The 27,249-nt window shown below is 40.5% G+C and overlaps 1 protein-coding gene and 1 pseudogene across 1 annotated transcript in view; one reads left to right on the plus strand and one right to left on the minus strand.

The window, feature by feature from the left end:
• The window catches only part of CDC123 (cell division cycle 123), a 60,220-nt gene extending 48,628 nt beyond the window's left edge, over positions 1–11,592 (plus strand). The window contains exons 11-13 of the mRNA XM_054593550.1: positions 5,036–5,164; positions 9,423–9,560; positions 10,131–11,592. Of these exons, the coding sequence (XP_054449525.1) occupies positions 5,036–5,164; positions 9,423–9,560; positions 10,131–10,157 (294 nt within the window). The 3' untranslated portion in view covers positions 10,158–11,592. The remainder of the gene's footprint in view (positions 1–5,035; positions 5,165–9,422; positions 9,561–10,130) is intronic.
• Positions 11,593–18,163: 6,571 nt separating this feature from the next.
• LOC129084782 (annexin A2-like) lies at positions 18,164–20,620 on the minus strand (annotated as a pseudogene).
• Positions 20,621–27,249: the final 6,629 nt, after the last annotated feature.

The following is a 27,249-nucleotide window of genomic DNA, read 5'->3' on the forward strand; positions in this document are numbered from 1 at the left end:
GCCCCAACATCTACCTTTGTCTTATATATAATTTCTGATTTTTAGTTTTACTTTGTGTTTATACTCTTAAATTAGTCATGATTGTTGCTGTTCATTTTCTTCGCTCACCACTGCTTCTTGCCTCTCACTGCTTTCTGGATCCAGTTCTTCCTAATAGCATATTCTTTCATAGTAAATTCTCTCAGCCCTTGGCTGGAAATCTTTTGTTTACCTTAATGCGTGATGACAGCTTTAGCTGGGTATAGAATTTTCAGTACCCAGTCTGTTGCCTCAGCCCTTTGAAAATGCTGTTCCGTTGTTGCTTGGCTTCTTTTCTTTTTGGGGGGAGGGGGAATCATGCTTTCTAGGTCTAAGAATTCATTTCCTTTGTCAATTGTGGAGAATTCTCAGCCATCTTTTCAAGTATTCCCTCTTCCTCTTCTATCTTTCGGCCTTTGGAACTCTATTTACAGGTAGGTTTGTTAGAGCTTCACACTTTATCATCATGTCTCTTAACTTCTCCTTTTCCACTTCTTCCTCTCTCTCTACTGTGTTGTGTAATTTTCTCAGATATATTTCCAGTTTACTGGTTCTCTTTCAGATAAGTCTGATCTGAAATGTTTAACTTATCACTACGTTTTAAATTGTGTCAGCTATATTTTTAATTTCTGTAGGTTCTATTTGGTTACTTTTCAAATCTACTTTTTTAATAGTATCTTGTGTTTTAGGGTTTTGATTTCTTTTATATTTTCAATCTCTTAAAACTACTGATTTCTTTTGCTTAGATTTTTTGAGATATAATTTACAAAGAGTTGAATTTATCCTTTTTTAAGTGTATAGTTCTATGAGTTTGAAAAACACATCTAGTTATATAACCACTATTACAATGATGACATAGAGCTAATTCATTCCTTAATTTTCTCATGACCTTCCCTGCGCTAGCCCCTGGCAAGCACTGCTCTGTAAACCTGCTGAGTTATTTTTTTAAGTTTGTAATTGGTAATACATTCCCATTGCTTAAAAACTAAATCAGTGTGAAAATATACATAGAAACCCCTGACCCTCTCCTCTCCTGCAGGTTCACTTTTATTAGTTTCTTACATATCATTCCCGTATTTGTTGATGCAAAAAATAAGCAATATGCTTATTTTGTCCATTTTTCTTACATAGAGTTAGTATATGATACACATTCTGCACCTTGTCTTTTTTAACTTTTTTTTTTTTTTAACAATGCATCTTGGAGAGCTTTCCAGAGTCTTACAATGGTACAGTGTTCTGTGAATACACTGTATAGTTTGTTTAGTTGCTTCCCATGGACAAGCACAAGTTGTTTCTGGTCTTTCGCAAGTTGTACTGTGGTGAACATCCCATATACGTGTTGTTACATACATGTGCAAGTGTATCTACAGGATGAATTCCTAGAAGTGGGATTGCTAGCTCAAAAGGCTAAATGCATTTTAATTTTGATAAGTATTGCAGTTCACCCTCTGTGAGAGCTACACCACGTGATCCTAACGGGTAATACACCTGGATATTTCCTCAAAGCTTGCCAACAGAGGGTATGGTCAAACTTTCCAGGGTTTTTGTTGTTGTTTTGGTAGATGAAGAGTGATGTTTCAGTATAATTTAATTTTCTATTTTTATTATGAGTGAGAATGCATTTTATCTTTTCATATATATAAGGGTAATTTCTGTGATCTCTTGCTTTTATGTCTTTTCCATTTTTTCCTATTGTCTTATTTTCCTTCAAAGTATAGGAAAATAGAGATTAGGCCTTGGGATTATCCCACTTTTTTAGTCGTTTGCCATGAAGATCAAATATGTTATTTCTTTTATGACTTCTGAATTTGAATCATAATTTTTAAAAATACCTCCCCATTTTTTTCTAGTTCTTTTATGACTTATTGCTTATACATTTAAATCTTTGATCTATGTGACATTTGTCCTGGTATGTAACATGGATCCAACATTGTCCTTTCCTGGATTTTTACTCAGTTGTCCTAACACCAGTATCTACTTTATATAATCCTTCAGTTTGATAATGATTTTCCTCAGCTCTTGGTGCTTTAACCCCTGGCTGTCCAATTTGCATATATTCATTCATGTTGATTATTTCCTTTTGGTTTTGTAAATCTGTCTATTTATTTTACTGTGAGTTCATCTTCGTTGAGCTTGTTTTGTTTTCTTCTGTTTTTATCTGTGAGAATCCCAGAGATTCTAAGTTTCAGATTTTTCATTTGCTTCTTCCTCCCCAAATTCCAGTAGGAGAAAGCCAAGCTTCACTGTGTCCTTTTCAAGTCATAGGAGTTTTATCTTTTACCGCCCTTACTGAGGAGGCAGCCCTCCGAAGTTCACTGCGTGACTTTGCATCTCTTCTCGTGGCCAGTCTCCTGGTCCGGTGTCCAGATTAAACCCTGCTCTGAGGTTCCTGGGAGGAAAACTCGTCTTTGTCTGCTAATTTCTGTTTTTGAGGTTCCTCCTCATTTCTGTCTCCTGGAATCCCCTTTCTTGTAATCTCATTTACGCATTTAAAGGGATTGTTTTAACCTGAATTTCATCTGATTTGGGACCGGAGGCCCTCAAAGTTCCCATAACCCACCATATTTGTACTGCATGCTCCAGATTCTCCCCCGAGTGGGCTGTCTTCTCATGGCCTGCAGCCGTCGTTTTTATTGTTACTGTTGTTGTTTCCCGCTGAGATGGGCTGCTTCCCCTCCCGCCACCCAGCCACCCACCGTCCTCCCAGACCTTCACTGTCATCTTCAAATTCTAAGTTACTGTGAGTAGGAGCTTTTCCACTTTCATCATGTAGATTTAGGTAGGTTCTCCTTCTATTGTATTAGAGTCTCATAATATCCTGTTCTTATCTTTACGGAACAATTTCCCCCATGTACTCTGGACGTTGGGTGGTTTTTGTTCCTCGTTTTTGATTTGTGTGCGTGCATGCACATGCGTGCTTGGCACAGTGTCTGGTGCATAGAAATTTGGGCTGGCGGGGCTGGTGGGCTGGTAGGCTTCAGGAAAGCTAGCGGGTGGGTCTTATCTGATGGATTGCCTAAAAACAGAACTTTTCAGGGTGCCTCCTGCCTGAGATGTCACATGAAAACCATGTTCTAGCTATAAAATCCTCATCTTGATAGTTTTATTTCTGATTACAGCTGGTTTTACTTTTCTTTTAATTAGAGGATGGCTTCTGAACTAACAAACAAACTCTGCAGGTTACTAGTTCTAAAAGTAGTTATATATATATATATATTTTTTTTAACAATATGCCATATTTTTAGTTTGTAAATGTAAATTCCTATACTCGCAAGCCCGATAGTGTTTTATCTTTATACTGAGATGGTTTTACTGGTTATAAAAACTCAGATAGAAAGGGTTTGGAGGTTAGGAAATACCCATTTTGTTAAAACAATGTATAACATATCAAAGACATCCTAGTAATTGCCCCAAAAGCAAAAACAAAGCTGGTGTCATACCAAGAAGTTGGTGGCTGACATTATTTCATATAGTCAAAGCCTCTACAAGTGGGTGCCAAACTGATGTGAGGAAATAGGTGGCATGAAAAGAGTTATAAGATTTCTCCTGCAGATTGTATAAAATAAGAAACTTACCCAAATGGTGTGTGGTGCAAACTTCCTGTAATGCTTCTTTGCCTCTTACCAGATGTGTCTGATGTTGGAAGTAAGTCCTAATAAGGTATTTCTTAAAATTTTTCTTTAACCCAAACGAAGAAACAGTGCTAGACATTGGTAATGGTGACTTGGCAATCTAGTTCCTTAGTCATTTGTAATTTTACACATTCATGTGTGATCAAGATGTGGTTAAGACACATTTACAGAAAAACCTAATTATCAACAACAAAATGGTACAATGATATGCATCAATGATAAAAATCAAGAGGAATGAAGATGAAAGTTGAAGGAAACATGTATCTATTAAATGTCATGTATCTCTGAGGTGTTCTGTTGGCTTTACTCTCTTGAGGATTTCAGATTCCCGCCCCAACGCCAGTGCACTGCCGCTGTATCCTAAGATGCCTCTGACTCTCACTTAACTCAGTCCGACCAGCTCAGAAGGAACGATCTATCATTGCCCACCTCTGCTCTCAGAGGAGGAGAATGCCGAAATTTCTTTTAAAGGCTGATATATTGTTCAGCTCTCCCCTTTATGTACTATTTATTAAGCTCTAATGTATAGATAAACAAATATTACTTTAAAATGAAAGAAAACAGAGGATTTCCATTCTTCTTTCTATATGCTTCAAAAAAGAGAAATGCACCCCCTTTGCAGTCGCAGCCTCTCAGGCGTAAGCAGTGGTGCTCTCCAGAACTTCTGGCTCTTTCCTGCCTTTGTGGGGCAAAGATAATCATGATAGATAAGCAAAGACCCTTCCCTCCCTGCCAAAGCATTTCAGCCATTTAACCTTTTGTGAGATTTTCCTTTTTCCTGGTTGGATTTTTGACTTAAAATTCTTTTTTTTTTTTTTTTTAAGGTTTATTTATTTATTTATTTATTTATTAGATTGTATTTGTTTAGAGAGAGGGGAAGGGAAAATGAAAGAGAGGGAGAGAAACATCAATGCGCAAGAGAAACAAAGGTCACACCTCCAACTGGGGACCTGGTCTACGGCATGTGCCCTGACTAGAAATCAAACTGGTGACCCTTTGGTTTGCAGGCTGGCTCTCAATCCACTGAGCCACACCAGCCAGGGCTTGACTTAAAATTCTTATGTGATCCGAGGCAGGAGTTGAAATATGTGTCCATCAGCCTTCTCTTTTCTAGGTCTCTTCTCTGCCTTTTTCCATTTACAGGTGTTCTGGTCTTTAGATAATGCTGTGCCACTCGATTTACACAAGTGGCCCTTTTTTGATGGAACCTGGAGGGCTTTCTCCAGTGGGATCTGGAGGAATTAACTATCTTTTGAAATGTTACAAGATTTCTAAAGATTGTCTTTTTGGGTAAAATAATATGAAAATGATCTTCCTTATAAGACAGATTATAGAGTTTCAGTGTGTTTATTCTGTGCCTCTTAATATTTTGCTCTGTCCTGCAGGGGAAGGTGTGGCTAATCGATTTTAATCCATTTGGTGAAGTCACAGATTCACTGCTGTTTACTTGGGAAGAACTGATATCTGAACGAAACTTAAAAGGTGATTTTAGTGAAGGAGATGCTCTGGAGCAGGTAAGATGGCTAAAAAAAAAAAAAAAAAAAAAAGACATAAAGGAAACCTTTCTATCCCCTCAATGATTGCTGGTTTTCTAGGTGCTTGGCTGGGCATTGACTTGTACCCTTGGGAAGCATAGAGTATAACAAACTTGCTAATAGATTCTTGCCTGTGCAAGTGAGTAAAAAGGGGTATGCATGGTGATTCATTCATTTAACTTCATATAAAAAAATAATGGCCATCTGATATATTTTTTCTGTTAATTTTTCCTTTTTCTTGGCTCCTTGTCTTCTGCCCACCTGGAAGAAACTCGGCGTGGGTGGGTCAGCTCACGCCTTGGCTTATTCTGACCCTGGCCCCAGGGCTGCTGGCAGTGAGAGGGCAAATAACCCAGATGCTCACACCAGGGGCTCCCCGCAGTCATGGCCCCCGCTTCAGTCTGGCCCTCATTACAGTGTCTTGTCTCTCTCATCAGTGTGGCCATTTCATGCCTTTCCACGCTCCTCCGACCCGCTCTGTCCCTTTTCTTCTCAGCAGAGATTTCGCATTCTTCCTCAAAGGAAAAGATAATCTGCTGGTGAGAATTTACTGTTTCATTGTCATCAAACTTCCAAACTTGTCTGCAGCTGTCCCAAGTCTCACTTCCACCCGCCCAGCAAACCATGCCTTCCCATCTCTCTGTATACCTTGTGCTATCATTTATCTTCTTTCCTGTTTTGCTTTTTTTCTGGTCTCTTCCTCTCTGCCAGCTCCAACCTCTCAGTAGTTAACCATGTTCAGGTATCTCCCATCTTAAAAAGACAAAATCTTTAAGCCCATATCTTCACCCAGCTACTCTCTCCTTTCTCCTCATGTTCACAGCCAGACTTTCAGCATCAACTTTGTAAAGCTTCCTTCTGCCCACAAAAACACTATAAGCTCATTTTTAAAGAAAATTCTAAAATTGCCCATAATCTTACTGCCTTGAGAGCCACTGCTTATATTTTAATAGTAACTTGCCTTTCCACATTACAAATAAACTTGTTTAAATGAATGAGATTATACTATGTATGAACTTATACATTCCACATTTTTCATTTAATAATATCTTGTGAATGTTTTACATCGTTTTTAAAATAAGGTTTTCTTTTTTGTTTTGTTTTTAAACGTGGTCATTTAAAAAAGAGAATTAGAAAGAGGCAAGACTGGAAATCCTACAACCTAGAAATAGCCATCCTTACCACTTAAGTTTATATTTTTTCTAGACATTTTTTTTCTTTTTATTGTTTAAATACATTTGTCTCCATTTACCCGCCACCACTTCCCCCTGCTCCCCCACCTCTCTCCCTCAATCCTTCCCCACTTTGGCTTTGTCTATGTGTCCTTCATACATGTTCCTTGATTGTACCTTTCCCCTTCCCCTTTCTTTCCCCATTAACCCCCTCGTTCCTTCCCTCTCGTTTCTGTTGGTTTCTTTTTTCTTTCAATGTTGCTGGTTATATATTCCGTGCTTGTTTGTTTTGTTGATTAGGTCCCACTTATAAGTGAGATCATATGGCATTTGTCTTTCGCCCCCTGGTTTATTTCGCTTAGCATAATGCTCTCCAGATCCATCCATGCTGTTGTGACGGGTAGGAGCTCTTTCTTTCTTTCTGCTGTGTAGTATTCCATTGTGTAAATGTACCATAGTTTTTTGATTCACTCATTTACTGATGGGCACTTAGGTTGCTTCCAGCGCTTGGCTATTGTAAACTGTGCTGCTATGAACATTGGGGTGCATAGGTTCTTTTGAATTGGTGTTTCGGGATTCCCAGTGGAATTGCTGGGTCAAAAGACAGTTTAATTTTAGCTTTTTGAGGAAATTCCGAACTGTTTTCCACAGTGGCTACACCAGTCTGCATTCCCAACCAACAGTGCATTAGGGTTCCCTTTTCTCCACAACCTCACCAGCACTTGTTGTTTGTTGATTTGTTTATGATGGCCATTCTGACCAGTGTGAAGTGGTATCTCATTGTGGTTTTTATTTGCATCTCTCTGATGGCTAGTGATGCTGAGCATCCTTTTGTATGTTTCATATGCTGAGCCCTCTGCATGTCCTTCCTGGAGAAGTGTCCAGACACTTTTTTGTGTATGTGGATACATCACACATTTTCACATAAGTGGGATCATGCTAATTTCTCTCATGCTGTTATGTAGCTTGCTTTTTATAACTGCTTAGTAGTTGTATACCATCACACGGCTGTCTGTCCGTACTGCCTGCTGCTTCCCACCTGTCTCACCAGTCACTCTTCAGCCCTCTTAACATCAGTCCCACATAAACTGCTCTTAGCAAGGGCTCTCCTGACTTGTTGCTAATTCCAGTGAACAATACGCCCTTCTCTCACCCAACCACCTGGCACCATTTGAACATGTTACCTTCTTGTTCTTAGAACACCTTTTCCCCTGGCTTCTGTAGCATATGCTCCTCTCCTGGGCTTCTTCCTGCCCTGCTGGCTGCTACCTGGCCTTCAGTGTGACCATCTTTCCTTTTGTCCATCTCTGAAATATTTTTTTTCATCATTCCTCTGTCTTGGGCCATTTTTGGCTCTGTTTCTTTAGATCTGATGACTCAACTCGATGTTTTCCCTCTTGGGGTCCTTGCCCACAGTGTGGTGCCCGCTGGCTGACTTGCATGTCGTGCTTTAGCCTGCACACTGCTGAGCACAGGAGTAGTGTCTCTTGTTCTCCTGCCAGGCACGACTAATGTGTATCACCTTAGTGAGAGAAGGAATTTCATCCCTGTTGGCATCTTACAGTTGTGGGCCTTTAAATCTGAGTGTCAAGGAGAAGAATGTAAATATGAGGGACACCGTTACTCAGTAGAAACAGTTGGTATAAGATTCAATCTATGATCCAAATAATATGATCAGATCTTTCCTTTTTTTCCTTCTCTTTCTCTTTTGTTCCTTCTTTCTTTTTTCCTCTTAATTTAAACAACATTCTATTGGAAGTTGGGGGCTGACAAAGGGAAACAGGAACTGGCTCTCACCTTTTCCCCAGTGTCACCTCTTGCCTGTTTCCACGCCACCAAAACCTGGCCGTCCTTCTGTTTCTTGAAGCTCAGAGCCCGGCCCTGCCTTCGCATCTCTGCACAGGTTGCCTCACTGCCTTCAAAGCTGTGTTCTGCTGCCGGACCTCACGGGGCAGCTTTTATCAAACTACAGCTTTCAGTCCAGACATCTCTTCTTTAGCAAGGTCTTCCCTGACCGCCCCTCTAAAGTTGCCTACCTGGTTCTCTTATGATAGCAGCCTGATTCTGTTTTTTATAACACTTGTTACTATCTGAAATAATCTTGTTACTTTGCTTGCTTATTGGCTGTCTACTTGTCTTGTTTGTCAGTTTACTATCTCTCATACCTAGAGAAAGGCAGATGGACACTTCTGTCCGTTAGCTAGATAGCTGCCACCCTTGAAGTCCAGACCCAAGGCCTTCTGTCTCTGAAATCCTTTTTGTCACAAGGCAGCACATAAATATTATATGCAGGCTCTAAACAAGTACAGTTGACTCTTGAACAACATGGGTTTGAACTGCATGCATCTACTTATTCTTGGATATTTTTCCAGTTGATCCATGCAGTTAAAATCCACATTGCCCAAGCTCTGCGGTTGGGATCTGCATGTGGTGAAAGCAACTCCAGTTAGAGGGGATTTTCTAAGCCCCCTGTTGTCGAGGATCAGCTGTGCATCAAAGAATGTGCAGACTTGTTCAGTATGATAACTCGAATTTGCAGTTTCACATAGGTGATAAGACAGATACACAAATGAGTAAGTTAAATGATGTAAAAGAAGTACAAAAGTGTTAGGAATTCGAAACACTCACTTGTCCTCACTATTAACTTTATTTGGTAAGGGAGGGTTTCCTAACTGTGCACCTGAAGAAAATGATAATATTTATAAAGCATTCTGGCCTGTATGAGATTGCTCGAGGCCAGAGATAACCAGCCTGAAGCCTCTGACCCACTCTGGGACTAAAGAGATACATACCGCACTGGTAGCCCACAGGGGCTGCACACAGGGAGCATTTAGGGAGCAGCCTAGATCTCCAGGAGGGTACTTTTCAGATACCTTATGTTTATGCTGTAGTAACTAGCAGGAATATTTTACAGTCTTTGTGCTTTCTTTTACTTTAGAATCTTTTTTCTTCCTTAACTAGTAGATGAGAGAACCTGGAGTTGAAACTGTTATGGTAGAATCTTTTTCATTTTGGAGAAGTGACTTAAAATTTCTCACAGACTTTCCTTTCGTGTTTTTTTAAAGGATTCTCCAGCTTTCCGCTGTACAAACAGTGAAGTTACAGTCCAGCCCAGTCCCTACCTGAGTTATCGGCTGCCCAAGGACTTTGTAGACCTCTCTACTGGGGAAGATGCTCATAAACTCATCGATTTCCTTAAACTGGTAAAGTCTGTGTATACTTAGTATGCCGGTCATCTTTGTTTTCAAATTGTCTATTTAATATTTTATTTCAGTCTTACACTAAAGGAGCAGAATTACTGAGTTAGGTCATTTTATAATGAAGTATGTAATGTGAGCTTAAGGAATAACCTATTTAATAATTAGAATAGCAAAAATGTTTTTATGATATGCATGCTTTTTGAATAATTTTCAGTACTTCTAATTTTAAAGAAGGTGTGTATACTGTTACAGGCTAAGCGAAGATCAGAGTTGTCCTGTGATCACTCAGGGAGAAAGTGAATATTTGTATTTGTGTGTATGTGTGGAATGGTTGTACATGCGGAAGAGAGAGCAGACCATAGTCAAATACCTAAGGATAACATATCCTGGAATTAAAGTGATAAACTAGTTGAGTAAATAAATTCTGGCATGTCTTTCCATGATAATTTTCACCCACATCTTTTGCCAAGGCCTCTAGAAAATGATACTTGCTGACAGAACAAGTGATCTTGGCTGAACAAACATGCCAGTTAGAATGTGCTGTTTTAATGTGGTCTTGGTTTCCTTTGACAGAAAAGAAATCAGCAAGAGGACGACTGAAGGGAGTGCTAGAGTTCAAGGCTGAGTTAAGGAAGAAACCACTGCTCCTTCAGGAAACTGTTCGTGGTTCAGAACTTCTGTTAACCCAGTCGGATGGGGGTGGGGTGGGCAATGTGGAAATCAACAGCTTTTTATATTCATGTATCTTAAGATGGGAAAAAACAAGGGACTTTGCTACTTGTAAAAATAACATAATAAATAGATCTTAAACATAGGAAACCATACTGTTCTGATGGTAAAATACTTTCTATGAAAAATACCTTTCTCTTTTGGCTCAGTCTATTTAGATATATCTATGTTTACCTGTACTATTTTTATACCTATCAGGTAGATGGGCAAATTTATATTTGTTATACAGAAGTGGATTCTTTCCTAATCACTCCTTTTCCATTGAAAAAAATAGAACTTCATATTACTATAGAAAATGTTTTTCCTACTTGGAGGATTTTCATATAATCTTTCTATCAGTTTAGCTTCAGTTTGGGTATAGCTAAAAGAATACAGACTTCTCAAAGTGAAATAACTTTGAAAATTTCAATATATTACAACCACCTTAATATGCAGGGTAGGGCAAAAGTAGATTTACAGTTGTGAGTATGCAAAACCCAGTTGGTTTTTTGCATTATTTATTTATTATTGTATTATTTTTCCATATGAACAACTGTAAACCTACTTTTGCCCAATCCTCTATATTACTAAAATGATCACAGATTTAATTAGAATTTGGCCTTTTTAAAAAATACTGGGCCCTGACTGGTGTGGCTCAGCACATTGGGCGTCATCCTGAAAGGTCGCCGGCTCAATTCCCGGTCAGGGGACATGCCTGGGGTGCCGGCCAGCTCCCTGGCTGTGGGGTGTGCAAGAGGCAACCAGTTGTCGCTCTTGCACATCTATGTTTCTCTCCCTCTTTTTCTCCCTCCCTTCCCCTCTCTCTCAAAATAATTTTTAAAAAATCTTTTAGAAAAATAATGGAATTGTTGGGAGGCAGATTCACTTTCTTAGGCCACTCTTTTAGTAATTGTTCATCAGTGGCCTAATTGATGATGATGATGATGATGATGATGATGATGATGATGGTACTGCTGATACCTTACTAACTCAGCACTGACTATATGCAAGACACTCTGCTAAGTGCTCTTTACTTGTTTTACATCACAAAGCAATTTGAAGAAACATATAATAGTTGCCCAGGTTATCTATTTAGCATGGTATCAAAGAATATGTTACTAGTTGGAGAGAGGTTTCTTAGCACAGGAAACAAATATGCTGCCCAAGGAAGATATGGAGAGAAGTGAGGCAGACTTGCCTTTTTTGTACAGTGAAGTCAGATTGCGTATAATGATGAAGTGTTTCTTTTTTGACTATCTCAAAACTCTAGCTTTCTGTATGGTGTCTCAGTTGCAATCACTTGATGTTAGTGTTTTGAATACAAAATACAAAGATCAAGTTCTTCCGTCGTGTTTTTTTTCAACCGCTCCCTGGTGTCTGTTAGTTCATAGTGGAGGGATTTTGTTTTTCTTTTGCTATGAATGGATTTAAGCTTAACTCTGGAAACTGGCTTTGCCAAGGTGGTATTTTACCAGTCAAAAAAAAAGTAAATGTATTGATACTAGCTGAAAAAAATTCAAGCTATAGATAATAAAAAGAATCAAGCAAAATTTGGCAGATATTTCATAAACAGTACAATTCATGGTGTAAAACTAATTAAATTTTTGCAATAATTTTCTTAGGGAAATTATTGAGTTCACTACATACTTTACATTTAAAAATGTGATTTTTGCATATTGTTTCCTCTACTGTATTTAATTTTAGTTGACTATTCTGATGTTAATATTAAATATAGGATAACATACAGAAAATACACTCCTAAATTCAAATACCACTTATGACCATCTGAAGATTAGTTTTGAATTATCCTTTTGTTTTATTGGCATTATGTATTCTTTCTTTGAAGCGCATCAGGTTTGTGCTGTATTTTGAAAGTGAATACCTGTGTTATTCCTTTGCCTGTTCCTGAAATCCTGTCTTTGGAAGAGACATTACACCTGATGATTTGACATGTTGGAATAAACATGTTTACTTTGTCCTGCAGGAAGTCACGTGTAACATGGGCCTCTGGTACAGCGGACTTTGCCCAAAAATTTTGCTTTAGAGAGTTTCACTTCCATGTGCGCTTTCTGTCCACTCAGCTATTTCTCCTCTTGGTAATTGAGGATTGTGTCCAAAAAAACAAACAGAAACCTTATGACTGTTTTTTGAGGTTCAGTTTCTTTTCTTACCTGTAAAATGAGACAATGATAATCATTAGTACCTGCATCTATTAAATGAGAAAACCATGTAAATCTTTTAATATAGTGCATCACACAAAAGGAGCCCTCAACAGTGGTAGCTATTGTTACCATTTTGCTCTACAGACCTCTGTGTAATTATTAAAGGCAAGGTCTCCTTAGAATCAAGAAAATTTTTAGTGGAAAGGGACTTGAGAGATCATTCAGGCCAGTGCCTTTTTCTTTCTCTCTCCATTCTTATCTCCCTCCCTCCCCCTCTTCTTTCCTTTCTCCTTCTTTTTCTTTTTTTTTAACACAGGAGAAAACTGTTGACAAGAAAAGTTAAGACTTGTCCAAAACATGGATCAGAATCAGAACCACAAAAGAACTTTTAGTCTAATGATTTTCTCTAAGGGTTTTTTAGCCTAATATTTTTTACAGCTATGTTTCAACCAGGGTAAATTATTATTTTAATAATACAATTTTTGAAAAAGAATTTTTAAATACAAGTATAAATTCATGGCCCTGGCTGGTGTGGCTCAGTAACTGAGTGCTGGCCTGTGAACCAAAAAGGTCATGGGTTTGATTCCCAGTCAGGCACATGCCTGGGTTGTGAGCCAGGTCCCCAACTGGGGGGCTTGTGAGGAGGAACTGATGGATGTTTCTCTCACTCTATTTCTCCTTCCTCTCCTCCCTCTCTAAAAATAAATAAAATCTTTTTAAAAATAAAACAAGGCACTTGATTTGAAAAGAAAACTAAGATTAATTTCTTTTAGAGTAATTTATCCCTGCTTAAAGACAGGTTGCCTTGCATGTAACAACTACAGACAAAAAAGTTATGAAATTATCCTTGGTTTCACAATGACAAATGAAAAAGATTAAAATTCTCCAATCAAACAAGGTAGGTAAGGATTTTTATGCTCTTTTTTTGTTGAACAGTGAGAGCAGAGTAACATAGTGAAATATAAAATAAGAGCTGAATGAGCTTCCTCTAATGAAGAAACGATATTTATTTTCACAGAACCAGCAGTTTTCCCCAGCGCATCTCCTTTTGCTGTTCAAAAACATTTGGTTAAAAAAATGCAAATGCTTGTGCAGATACATCAGCTACTTTGTGTACAATAAAGGAATGGGAAGGGGAAAATGAAAGAGAAAACTATAGTCATCAGGATGTGGTGCAACCAGATTTCATTTTTTTATTTGAGGATGTCTTCTTGCTGTGGAGGAACAGAGCTCTGAAGTAAAGTAGCAGGTTCCTTTTTAGTGGACCCCTGCTGCCTGCTGCCTGCTGCTGGAACACATCCATTGTGTCGTCATCCTTGATTTCCAACTCGTGGGTGTGTCTTTTTCATTGACTGACGGCTCCTCAAATTGGAATCTGGTCTGCCTCATCAACAGAACCTGTCATTCACCACTCCTTTCATTAGTTTACTAAATGGCGATGCTACTTAACCTTAAGCTGCACTACAGAGCCTTCCTGCCCCACCACCTTCAGATCATTCATGGTGGTTCTGTGCTGACTCCTTCCTTGGGCTTTGCATTGGCCATGGCAAGTGCCAGTCTCCTCACTGGTGCTTCACTAAAGAGGTACCAGGTCTGCACTGAATGAGCCCATTTTTAGTCATTTTAAAGACAGATTTCCTATTTAATAATGTTATTGTTTTAGTCACACGTTGTCTTGGTTCATAGAAAAGTTTCACTAAGTATGCTAAGAAAATAATGATTAACTTCCCACTCACAGACAGTTTAAATATATTATGTATGCATATCAAGAAGAGGCCTGAGGGAATAGGAATATAGGACTTAGTAACCACTCAGTAGTTGATGAAATAGCTAAAACGCCCTTGTTAGGGGGTTGGGAAGTGAGTCTGACATTAATTACCTGAAGAGAGAATATATTCGAATGTGTCTTTTTTTTTTTTTAAGTCAAGGAAAACCAAAATAAAACAATTGTAAATACGCATAGACAGGAAAACTAACGGGGGGACATTAAGGTAAGAGTGCTGCTGCAATGGCTCACTGGGCCGGATTTGCTGGATCCAGTGCTGACTATGCCTGCCTTCCCAGCCCAGCTACAGAGTGCACCGGGGTAAACAGAGAGAGGAACGGGGATGCGCAGGGCACTGTGAACAGTAATGGAGCCCTGGCCGGGGGGCTCGGTTGGCTGGAGTGTCATCCCGCACACCGAAAGTTTGCAGGTTCGATTTCCTTTTCTCTCTTCCTTTAAAATCAATAAACATATCTTTGGGTGAGGATTAAAAAAAGAATAACGGAGTATGACAGAGACATCTACTGTGATAAGAAAAGGATTGTCTGAGGAAGTGACAGCTGGGACCTGATGACTCGAAGAAACTAACCGTGTGACCGGGGCGGGGCGGGGCGGGGGGGAGGGGGCGCGAGTGTTCGGACGCGAGCGGCAGGCGAGCTGGGCCCGCGGTGGGAAGGGCCCGAGGCAGCGTTGCAGCGACTCCAGGACCAATGTGGGGGAGGGGAGAAATGGCCGGGGCCTGGGTCCTGCTAGGGCCTTTTGCCCAAGATAAGATAGTGAGTTTTCACTCTCAAGTGAGGTGGGAAGCCAGTGAGAGGTTTAAGCAAGGAGATACAGTATACCTGAGGGCTTTGACATGTAATTCTGGTTTCTGTGTGGAATGCAGATCAGCTGGAATGCAGTGCCCAGGAATGGTCCCGGTGGCTCTCACTACAGGGACGATACAGTTGAGCGGAAGCAATAGCAGGATGTAGGGCATGGCGCAAAAGAAGGAATCGGGACTGATGCTGAGGTTTCTTCTTTTATTTTTCATTTATTGGGGTAACATTGGTTAATAAAATTACATAGGTTTCAGGTGTGCAATTCTACAATCCATCGTCTGTATATTGTGTGTTCACCACCCCAAGTCAAGCCTCCTTCCGTCACCATTTATCCTCCCGCCTTTATTCTCTCCTACCTTCCCCTACGCTTCTTCCTCCGGTAACTACCATACTGTTGAATGTGCCTGTGAGGTTAGTTTCTGTGCTTAATTCCTTCACATTTTTACCCAGCCCCTCAATCTCCCTCCCCTCTGGCAGCTGTCAGTCCTATGTATCTTTGCATAATACTCTCCGAAGTTTGTGATTTGACCTACTGGGTAGAAGGTGATTCTGTTTTGCTAAGAATGGGAAAGACCAAAAGGGACCCGTTTTGGAGAAAAATCAAGATTTCAGTCTTGGACATGAAGATTCCAGTGATTTATCCCAATAAAGATGTGAGGAGATACTGGATAGAGTTCAAAAGGTACTTTGGACTAGAAATGAAAATTGAGGGAGTTGGCATGTTTTAGCATTTAAAGCCGTTGGAATGAATGAGATGGCTTAGAAAGGCCCAAGGCAGTTAGAACCTCTGAAGAATGGTAGGACTAGACTGGAAGGCGTGGCGCACCAGGAAAGAAAACCAAAAGATGGCTTTACGTTCAACCGTGTGGGATACTGCTAAGAAGTTGATTAAGGTAACAAAAAATTGTTCTTACATATTTTATGTAGTAATCTTTTAATTTGTTAAAAGATATAGTATGGGTGTTTAATATGAATTTAGAGTGGCTGTTCTTACTGATAGTCATTTGTAAAATAAGTACAAATCTCTCTTCACACAACAGTTAATAATACTTAGCAATATAACTGTTTTGAGATTTGCTAATTGATCATTATTTAATTTTGTTAAAGATGACTTCAACTGTATGTTGTGCATCACTGGTTTTCATGACTATTCGGGACTCATGTTTAATGTGTAGAGTTCTTAGGTTGATAATCTCTCCGTGCATTTATGACTTTCAATCAAGTGAAAATTTAAGCTGAATTTCTCCTACTAATTACAAGTGGCCTGACCCTCCTCTTGAAAAAATAAATCTGTATAACATCAGCAATAATTTTGGAACAGGGTGAGCAGTTCGGGAGTCAACTATCCATTCATAGCACATATACAATCCATCACTGGGAACCAGAGTATAAATAACACAATAACCTTCAAAATAAGCTACAACGAATCTTAATTTGAGGATCTGGTGAAAGCTAAGGGCTCTGAGAAAAATTTTTACACACAATTTCAGGGAGTTGTAGACCCTAGATTAAGAACTCCCCCCTTGCCCAGGTTAAAGCCATGTGAGATGTGATTAGAGCGATGCTAACATTATCCTTACAGGGATGGGCACGAGAGGACTATTAGTTGCAAGCTGATCTAGAATTGCAACTGTAAGAATGGAGCTGCTTTATAGTGCACATCAGAGAAGTAAAGCACACAGCTTCATTTAAACTTAAATACAATTTCTAACAATGGTGTTTATATAGTTAATTCATTTATAGTACACCCCCTCATAGAATCTGTTAGCTCTCATAAAGAAAGTAAACTCTGTATTAGAATTCAACCAGAGCAACAGAATCAGTATGGGATATATATGTACATACATCAATGTGTATATATAAAATAATCTTACTGTGTGTGCATTTATATACACATATACACTATATATCAGTATATTTATATGTGTGGGTGTATAAACAGGGATTGCTATATGTAACTGAGAGGGGCTGGCTATGCAAATCCAAAGTCTGTAGGGCGGGTTAGAACTCCATGGGCTTGTGCCTGGAGTTCTTTTCCACAGGTATAATTTCATCTCAGGAAAGCCTCAGGCCTGCTTTCAAAGCCCTCCAGCTGAAAAGCCTGGCCACCAGGATAATCTCCCTTAAAGTTAATTGATAGGGACTTTAATTACATCTGCAAAAATCCCTTCTCAGCAGGACCTAGATGAGTGGGAGTGAACTCCTGGGGACTGTAGCCACAAGTTGACAGGTGGAGAGCCATCACAGAAGCTAGTTGTGATGGATTGCCATAGATTTATTGGGGTGGCCAAAAAGTTTGTTTGGATTTTTCCATAAGATGGCTCTGATAGCACTTAGTTGTTTTTAACTTAATTCAAAACAATTTTGTTAGATTATATTGTGACAGCTGCCATATCAGTGCACATTTAAAAAAAACAATCAAAATTGGTGAATTTTTGTGTAGCCATTTTACTCTTGAAGATGGAATAAATATGCCACATTTTTGGCATATGCTTTGTTATTTTAAGAAAGGTAAAAACTCAACTGAAATACAAAAAAATGTTTTGAGCAGTGTATGGGGACGATGTTGTGACGATCAAACCTGTAAACAGTAGTTTGCAAAGTTTTGTGCTGGAGATTTCTCACTGGACGCTGCTCCGTGGTTGCACACACAAGTGGAAGTTGATAGCGACCAAATCAAGACATTAATTGAGAACAATCAATGTAATACCACACAGGAGATAGCCGACATACTCAAAATAGCCAAATCAATAAAGTTATTGATGAACATGAAAAATATATCTTTTATTTTATGGAAAATACTAAATGGACTTTTTGACCAATATTTCAAGAGTATACTGTGTGATGTAAGTAATAATTAAGAGATTTAATGTTTTTATTCTAAAGTAAAAATTCAGTTCATTTATTTATGATACAGTACAGAAGAGGCAAAGTGTTTCACATCATAGGTTTCACTTCCAGCTCCTTGGAACGTGCATTTCATTGGCTAAAAGGAGAGACTAGACGGGAAAGCCAGGCAGTGCGTAGGAAACTGAAATAAGGATGGGCAGGAGCTATGCTAACATTATCCTCACAGGGATGGGCACGAGAGGACTATTAGTTGCCAGCTGATCTAGAATTGTTAGCTGGATGCTAGAGCCCTCGCAGGCCTCAGTCGTCCCCACCACACGGGTGCAGCAGCCCTTTCTCGTGGTCATCCTTCGTGCCTTGCTGGATGTAGTAGTACAGGAACTTGCTGTAGTTTCCCTTGAAGTCAGACCTGTCCACTAATTTCAACATGTCCACTTCACTGCAGGTGACTAGGATTCTGAGCAGGACCTTAATCACAAGTCCCGTTGCCCTTCGTGGAGTTGTACAGTTGGTCAGCAAAATACAGGGGCTTGTTCTGGGTACACTGGACCAGGTTCAGGAAGGCATTTCCCAGGTCTTCCATGACTTTTCTCTTGATGCTTTCCAACATGCATAAAGGCTATAATTCTTGTACCTTTCACATACTTTCTGGCCGTGACACATGCTCCTCTCAGTCATGATGCTGATCCACTTGGGAACATCAATCAGTCCCTTTCCTCTTCACTCTAGCCTCAGGGAGATCCAGGCATCTTGGTCAATCAGTTCATAATCAATGACAGAGCCATCTTCTGCTCTTCTACCCCTTGCGAGGGCAACCATCAGCTTGCAGAAGTCACAAGGTGTGTCAGAAATAATGTCCTCCAGGTCAGCCTTGCACATTTACTTACACTCTTAATTTCCTGCAACTCCTGGTTGGTCCTTGAGCAGATGATCTCAGTGAGAGCTTTCGTCAGTTTCTAGCCCCTCCCTGAAGGCCTTCAGCCTGGACGCATCATACTGAGCAGGTGTTTTCAATAGGCCCCGAATAATCACCCCCTCCAGGTGGCCACACAAGGCTGACTTCAGTGCTGTTGCAAGTTCCTTTTTGGTCCTTTTCTGGTAGGCAAGGGGATATCCTGTCCGTGTTCATTGCTGTGGTTGGTCAAAATGTTGACGATGCTGGCCTCATCTACACTTTCTGTCTTGATGGTCATTTCAATGTTAAAAGCATCTCAGTCAGCATCAAAGTTGGTGTAGGCTTTGACTGACCTGTTCACACTTGGGGTGTAGAGTGATCAACTCCATGCTGAGTGTGCACAGAATTTTTTGGACAGTAGATATTTTGAAACAAGCTGGGCTGGGTGCTGAGAGCTGTGAGTGTCCCCAGATGCTGGGCTAATTATGGTTTGTTTGTTTGTTTGTTTTGTAAGGAGCAAATTGATTGTTCACTGGAATGGTTTATTATTGAAAGAAAGTGTTTTAGAGAAGACTATACACTTATTTTTGTGATGCTGCTGTTACTCCAAAACTGTTTTTTGAATCTTTTTGGAAGTTTCTTGTGATCCATTTATAAGCCACAGTAGAAAATTTAATATTTTATTCAATACCTTTTTTTTTTGACCAAAGTGATACACAGTTCCATATCACACTTCTTTCCTATTCATCAGACTTGGTTCAGAATTTTCCCAAAGTTTAGAGGTCCACTTCAAAAACTTTAATTTTATGTCCTACTAGGACATTAATTTTTCTGAATCACAATTCCAGCCATTTGAGTGCTTACAGCCTCTCAGAGGTTTCCCACTTCTTATAAATTAAAGTACCGACTTCTCAGGTGGTCGGTCTATTCAACGCCCTGTGCAACATTGCCCGACCTGTCTTTATGATTCACTTTCGTTCTCACCAGCCCATACTGTTCTCCAGCCAACCTAGATGACCTGAGTCAGCTGAGGACACCTTCATCTTTCTCACCTATTCTGCTGTGCCTCACCAACCCGCCAACCCCCCAGCCCAATCTTCTGCTTATTAAAAGCCAGCCTTCAAGGCCTGGCTCATGTGGCATGCTCCTCACAAAGCTATCCCAAGGAAGTTTTTTGTGCCAGGATTCTCACAGAACCTTGATATTACTATTTCTTTTACAACTAGAACCCTGCCCAGTGATGTGGGATGTAGGTGTCCTAATTAAATAACACCACCTGTTAACGTGGAGAGGGTGAGAAGGGCATCCTTGCTTTGTTTCCTCGCGGTGCTTGCTCTGTGCTCCATCTTGGCCACATGGAATGTGATGTTACATCATTGGAGGTGTTCTGACTTGCAGGTGCTTCAGAACGAGTCCCCAGAACACCTTCCACAATGGGAGGCTCACCAAAACTAATGCATCACTCCTGAGGTTAACAAGTTGAATAGTGCAACACTCAGTCATATATGTTAATCTGTCTTTTTAAGTCACAGTATGGAATCACTACCCCATATTATTCATTAGTGTCTTGTCTAATGAACCAGATCATCAGAAACCTATTGCTGAGATCCCATCTCACTGCATTCAAGATCGAACTTGTACTAGCCCCTAAACCGTGCCTAAATTCCAAGTGAGTAATTACTTCCCCTTACTAGTTCCTTAAAAGCAAACAACAGCAAAATAGAACACCACTACAGAACTTCGGCACGCTCTCTGGCCGCTTTTCGCTCATCTTTTCAGACATTCTGCCTCCCTCCTGGTCCCCAGGCCCCAGCACTAATGAGCCTCAGCTCAACAGGAGCCATGCGCAGACAAACCGCCATCACTGCTTGGGGAGCCGTGCCTCCCGTACACTGAAAAATCATAGGGGTAGTTCTGTTTGTGTTCTGCTTGATTTGTGTTTAAGTAGAAAAGTAGGTTTTCAGGTTGTGGTTGCCTGTCAGCACAGCCCAAGGATGACTCAAGTGGATTCGAGACCAGACTGCCTGGGTTAGAATTGGCTCTGCCGCCTGCTTGCAGCTCGACCCTGGGTGAAGTATTGAACCTCTTGTGCCCTTTGTTTCTGGTGTATAAAATAGAGATGGCAATAGCACCTCCCTCCCTGGCTTGTTGCCAGAAGTCGAGGAAGGACAGTTTCTGGCTTTGTAGTATATGCTCAGTAAATAGGAGCTCTTACTGCTCTTTATCATCGTGTGATTTCAATGAGCTACCTCTATGTTTTATTTATTTTATTTTGTATTAAATTTTATTGTTTATGGTATGTTATGTAGTTGTCCCCACTTTCCCCCCCTTTGCCCATCTCTCCCCAGCCTCCCCCCAAGGCAATCCCCACTACTTCTATATTTCAATCAATAACACTTTATGCCTTCTGCCTTCCTCTCTGTTTGGGGGAAGGGTTCTAGTGGCAGATTGCTCTGTATTTATTTTCTCCAGTCTACCTGCATACCTGGACCTTTTTCTACCATAGAATTGCCTAGTGGAACCAATATCCATCCAACTTCCCAAGACTCACTTCCTCTTTGAGAGAAACAGTGTGCATGTCCAGAGCCACTCCACTTGACCTGGGATGAAGAGGGAGCAGTGTTGGGGTGAAAGTTTAGTTGAAATACATATTATCAGGAATGCTTCAAATGCTGTTGTATTAAGTAGATTGGGAACTGAAAAACAATGTGCCCATTCAGGAGACACAAGAAATAACCAATTTGGTAATAAAAAAAAATTTCTAGGATAGAGAATGCCAAATGCTTCATGTACCGTACCCAATTTTTAGTTCTTTAGCAATGTGAATTGAGCAATTTCCTTCCATTTGATAGAAGATGAATCTAAGTCCAAAGACTACACTCTCTACTCTGTATTGTGCTACTTCAAAAACCACAAGAATAAGCTGAAGTCTGTGCGGGTTTATGCACACTGTATTTGATCTTTTAATTGTGGCCCTATTAAGTTTTTCCTACAAGTAAAATGTATACATTGTTCTCAAAAAATTCTAGTGGACACCATCGATACAAGTGGTTCCTACTTTAATGAACTAGGTATCAAACATAGAAACAAATTTGGAAGCATACAAAATAAGACTTGTAATCTCCTCTCTCCTTTTAGAATAGACTAATTTCACTGTGTTCTTTCAAGAGTTAATGATTTTTTTGCCATTCAAGTTGCTGCCCACATCAATCAGTCAGGTTGGATCACGTTAGTCTGCAGAGCGTGTTCCGAGAGGCCAGCCGTTCCTCCCTGGGGCCAAGGAGACAGCCCTGCCAGACAGCGCGTGCACACTGCCGCTTTGCCTCGGATCAGCAGCTCAGTGACAATGCTTGTGGCTCCACTTATGTACTTTAATCATGTGCCCTCAATTAAGCTTTGGCATAGTGGGGTCCCTTCTACTAAAGCAATAATGAAGCCGTAAATGGGGCTCTGCGCCCTTGTGTTCTTGATCTAAGTAGATTCTAATGGAATAGATCACTTGACTCTCATTACATTGAGGAAACCAATTGGAAACCGGGGAGAAAAAAAACACCTGAAAAACTGAACAATTGTACTAGGTAGGTACACTCCCCACTCTAGAGCATGACCATAATGCATCTGTGTGCAGGGCTGCATCAGGAGCAGCACCATATGGAATTCTCGCTTGTTTTTGAGTTCTAAGTGGCTGTATTTCTTTTATCTTATTTCCTCTTTCTCTGGTTCTTCGATGCCTTTGGTTTGGGTTTTTGAAAGCCCTGGACTGCTAAGGGGCAATAGTCCCTGACCTTCTGGAGATGTGCGATTCAATAGTGAAACAGGGCCACACAAAACATATAGAGTGACTAGGAAAAGATATGTGGGTACATATATGTTAATGGCCAAAGAGTAGTAAATGAAGATGTGCCTTGATACATAGTTGGTTTTATAAGGTGCAAAAAGTGAGATATTGTAAATTAAAAGTTGGTTTAAGCCCTGGCCGGGTAGCTTGATTAGTTGGAACATTGTACCATATGCCAAAAGGTTGTGGCTTGATTTCCAGTGAGGCACTTACCTAGGTTGCAGGTTCAATCCCTAGTTGGGGCATATACCAGAGGCAACTGATTGATGTTTCTCTCTCTCTCTCTCTTTTCCCCCTTTCTCTCTGTAAAAATCAGTAAACATATCCTCTAGTGAGGATTTTATTTTAAAGTTAGTTTAATATAATTTATTGAGCTTATAAGAATAGGACTCCATAGTACAAAAACAAAAACAAAAACAAATCCTCCAATTGTGTACCCATCCATCAAGTGATCAGTCCTAAATAGATTTGTGGCCTGTTTTCTTCAAGGCCACACAATTCCATCTATACTATTGTGACATTTGAGAACTGAGAGAAGGGAGCTTGTTGAAGGGATGGTACGGTCTGTAGTGGATTTCCCTGAGTTGGATGTCAACGATCATTTGTTGTGATTGGGAGAATCAGGGCACAAACAATACCTGATGGGTAAGTAAACCCTGGAATACAGGGGTCTTTAAGGAAAACAACATATACAAAGCCAGTTGAAAGACTTGGCTCCTGCCTTCATGCCCTGCCTTTATTTGTAGTTCTGCCTTTATTTGCAGTTCACAGGGTGTCTAACTGCTAAGAAGTTCAGCCAGCAATTTCTCTGAGCAGATGGAGGCTTGCCTTCCTTTTGATGGAATGATTTCTTCAGAAGGAGTAAGCCCGTCCTTAGTCCTTAATCTCACTGAGTTCTTTCCAGTCCCATCATTGCACAACACTGGGCTAATAGGCATGGTTCATTATTTACCTCCCTCCCCACCCCTGGCCCAGGGCGAGAACGCGTCCAGATGTTATGTATGCCTGTGTACATGTTCATAGACACTTACAAATGTTCACTTAAAATTGGTTTGCTTTGGTATGCCAGGCAATACCTGAATTTCACTTAAGGAAGTGGGCCAGTAACACAGAGGAAGAATCGTCCAAAAGATGCAGTTCCTCAGCGTGAGTGGTGCCTGGGACTGAGCTGAGCTCTGCGGGAACTTCTTGGTGTGTCGGTGGGAGGGTAAAGAGAAGCGGAGCGGGCCAGAACCCGGGGGGTTTCCTGCAGGCTGTCCTCTCAGACACTTAATAGTTATTAGATAAATAGTAGGTCTTTCCTCCTCCTTCTGAATCTTTTCACCCCTCTCCCCTGACTTTTTCCTAAGAAGTCATCTTGTTCAGTCAGTTTACATGCAGCGCCCATTGTTTAGGTCTGCGGAATGAGACAGGATTGTATTCAGCATTACACATTTATTCTCGTGGAAAGATCTGACAGTTCATTCTTTAATGCCTACAAATTGCTTTGCAGATGAAAAGCTTTGAATAAATGCCAAGTAACATTATCTCTTTTAGAGGTGTCTCTGTTTCTAGTTTGATGAAAGGCATTTCTCTTTAGGCCCAATGGAAGCTCAGACTTCCGCAGCTGGAATTTCTATCTGTTTCTCTCACGTACAATAAAAGCAGAGCCCCCTGTGTTCATACCGGTGATACTGAGAGCATTGTAACTGTTAGTTCTTTTAGAAAAGAAACAAGACAATGGGTAGCGACAAGGAATAAGGGATGGATGGGCATATCCTCAAATACTCTTCAAGGCGTATGACATTGTGGGCAACGGAATTTAGAACTGGATAAATAAATGGAGTAGGAAGAGATACCACATTTTAGACAACTTAAAACATAGCCCAGTGCTGAAGGGTCTCAGGTACCTCTTTTCATACATGGATAAGCATGAGAAAGGGAAGGTGCCAGGGTGTCAGGTGGCTGCTTCCCATCTCCGTAGTGGTTGTGAAGTTGCCTATTTTGAAATCAGAATGAGAATCCCTCGAGATGAGCTTTAGGAAAGGAAAATGAAGATCTCTGGATGTTGTATACTCACTTGCAGATTTTGAATGAAAAATAAAGCTGTGGCAAATTTGAATAACAGGAAGAAATGTAGTTAATCCGTTAAACTTTAGTAGGAACCCTCAGGAACTCTGATTAAGGGGATGTATTGGGAGGATATGCGGCACCTCGGAGGATTAACAGCAAAGCTGAGTAAATAGGCTAGGGAGGGGGCAGGGGCCCAAGCAGTTTCCGAGAGCTAGTGCGGAGTGAGTGACCCCGGGACCGGACTAACTGAGGGATGCTTGTTGCTGTACTGCCGCCGCTCCGCTCAAGACTCGGATCTCCGGAGACTGGGCCTGACTGGCCCGGCTTCCGTCAAGGGGCAAACACTGCTGGTTTGAACAACAGGAGTCGCAATTCTCTAGAAATTCAAAGGCATGGCGTGGAAGCCACAGTGGCCAGGCAAACCCTCAGGGAAGAGGACAGGTTTAATGTCATGCACAAGACCTAAAGTTGAAATAGTGGCTTGCAACCCCAGCCAGAGTGGGGTTGGCACTTTGATCTCCAGTCCAAACAAGACAGCACGCACTGGGAGAGGGAAGTTCCCCGAAGGAAAATTGAGGAAATGGCAAAGGTTGACAAAAACAATGTCATTACACATGAGTGGGCAATGGAGAAGAGAAAGAGGATGCTGAATAGAGACGTTCTGCAGAGAGTCTTTCCCATTATTATTTTATCTGTATTAGATATCTAGGACCTCACTCAGAGGGTTCTACTGTGCTCAAGGCCTCAACTCTTACTTATCTCTTTGGCAATAATTTCTCTTTTCTGTCATGGATATCTATGAAGGTGTTCCAATTTTACCTCATTTAACTTTAGTCAGCCGAGGTGCATTTAGCGGTTGTTATATCATACATCATTCTAAGTGTGAATAAATGTTATTCCTGATTTAGGAAGGTTAAAATCTCATAGAGAAGCTCATGACCTAGCCAAATTCATGCACTTTACTCCACACCAACAATTTACTCACTAATGTTTTCTCAATAGTATATTTCCAGACCATCAGCCTCAAAACCTTAGAATCATTTATAACTCAACCTTCTTCTTAATCTCCCATATTTATATCACTTATCAATGTATCCACTTAGTGAATCCTGCCAATCCTTTCTTTCAAATCCTTACACCTGTTTCTGCATTTAGGTACCAGTGCCCCCACGTGTTGAAGCTCTCATTGACTTACACCTACTTTTCTGTAATAACCACTAGCTGAGCTTCCTAACTTGGTTTCTCCCTTCCTCCCGTGTACAGGTTCCAGAAGCCTCACAGGAATTTCATTTTGATTTGCTGCACTTATTTTCCACTGCTCGTAAAACATAAACATGGCTCCAGGCAGGTCAGTCATCTCACCATCCTTCAAAATGTTTTTCTTGCTTTCATGCCCCTACTCATGTCTTTCTCCTCCTCATCTGGAATGCCCTCCTTTCTTTCATCCATTTAGACCAGTGCTTCTTAACCCTGGTTACACATTCTCATCACCTGGAAAGGGTCCTTTGTTCCTCCCTCTCTACCTCCCTTCCTTCTTTTCCATGGGAAAGGACCCAGCTAGTACAATTAAGTTGGAATTTCTGGGGCTTCAGTATTTTTAAAGGCTCCCTCAGGTAAGTCTAAAGTACCACTAGAGTTTACAACAACTATTCTAACATTAGGCCTCATCCTGGCTGGTGTGGCTCAGCTGGTTGGAGCATTAACCCAGAATTAAAAAGTTGTGGGTTCGATTCCAGATCAGGGCACATACCTCGGTTGCGTTTTCCATCCCTGGTCCGGGTGCACACGATCGCTTGTCCAGGTACCTATGGGAGACCACCAATTGATGTTTCTCTCCCTTTCTCTCCCTCTAAAAACAATGAAAATAATGTCCTTGGCTGAGGATAAAAAAATGAAAACAAAACAAAAAAAACATTAGGACTCATGCAAGTGTCCATGAACGAGTCCTGCTCCTGAGGTCCTCCTGGACCACAGCAGCCGCTGTGCTTTTGACGCTCATCTCTCTTCAAACGTCTAGTCCACCTTGTCCAATCTAGTAGCTAATTCCCTACTAATTCCTACTTATTTCTGGTGTTTAGTTTATAATGGGTTGGCCAAAAAGTTTGTTTGTTTGTTTATCTTCAAATGTCTAGTCCACCTTGTCCAAACTAGTAGCTAATTCCCTACTAATTCCTACTTATTTCTGGTGTTTAGTTTATAATGGGATGGCTAAAAAGTTTGTTTGTTTGTTTGTTTGTCTTCAAACGTCTAGTCCACCTTGTCCAAACTAGTAGCTATTTCCTACTAATTCCTACTTATTTCTGGTGTTTAGTTTATAATGGGTTGGCTAAAAAGTTTTTTTCTGTACAATGGCTCTGGTAGCGCTTAGTTCATTTGAAACAATTTTGTTACATTGTATTGTGACAGCTATCATATCAGTGTGTATTTTTAAAAAAAACTTATCAAAATTGGTGAATTTTTGTGTAGCCACTTTACTATTGAAGATGGAAGAAAATACACATTTTGGGCATGCTATGCTTTATTATTTCAAGAAAGGTAAAAACGCAACTGAAGTGCAAAAAATATTTGTGCAGTATATGGAGAAGGTGCTGTGACTGACTG

This window comes from Pteronotus mesoamericanus, unplaced genomic scaffold (genome assembly GCF_021234165.1).
Source record: "Pteronotus mesoamericanus isolate MK-2021 breed Mesoamerican mustached bat unplaced genomic scaffold, CSHL_Meso_final contig_130, whole genome shotgun sequence".
Classification (NCBI taxonomy): Eukaryota; Metazoa; Chordata; class Mammalia; order Chiroptera; family Mormoopidae; genus Pteronotus; species Pteronotus mesoamericanus.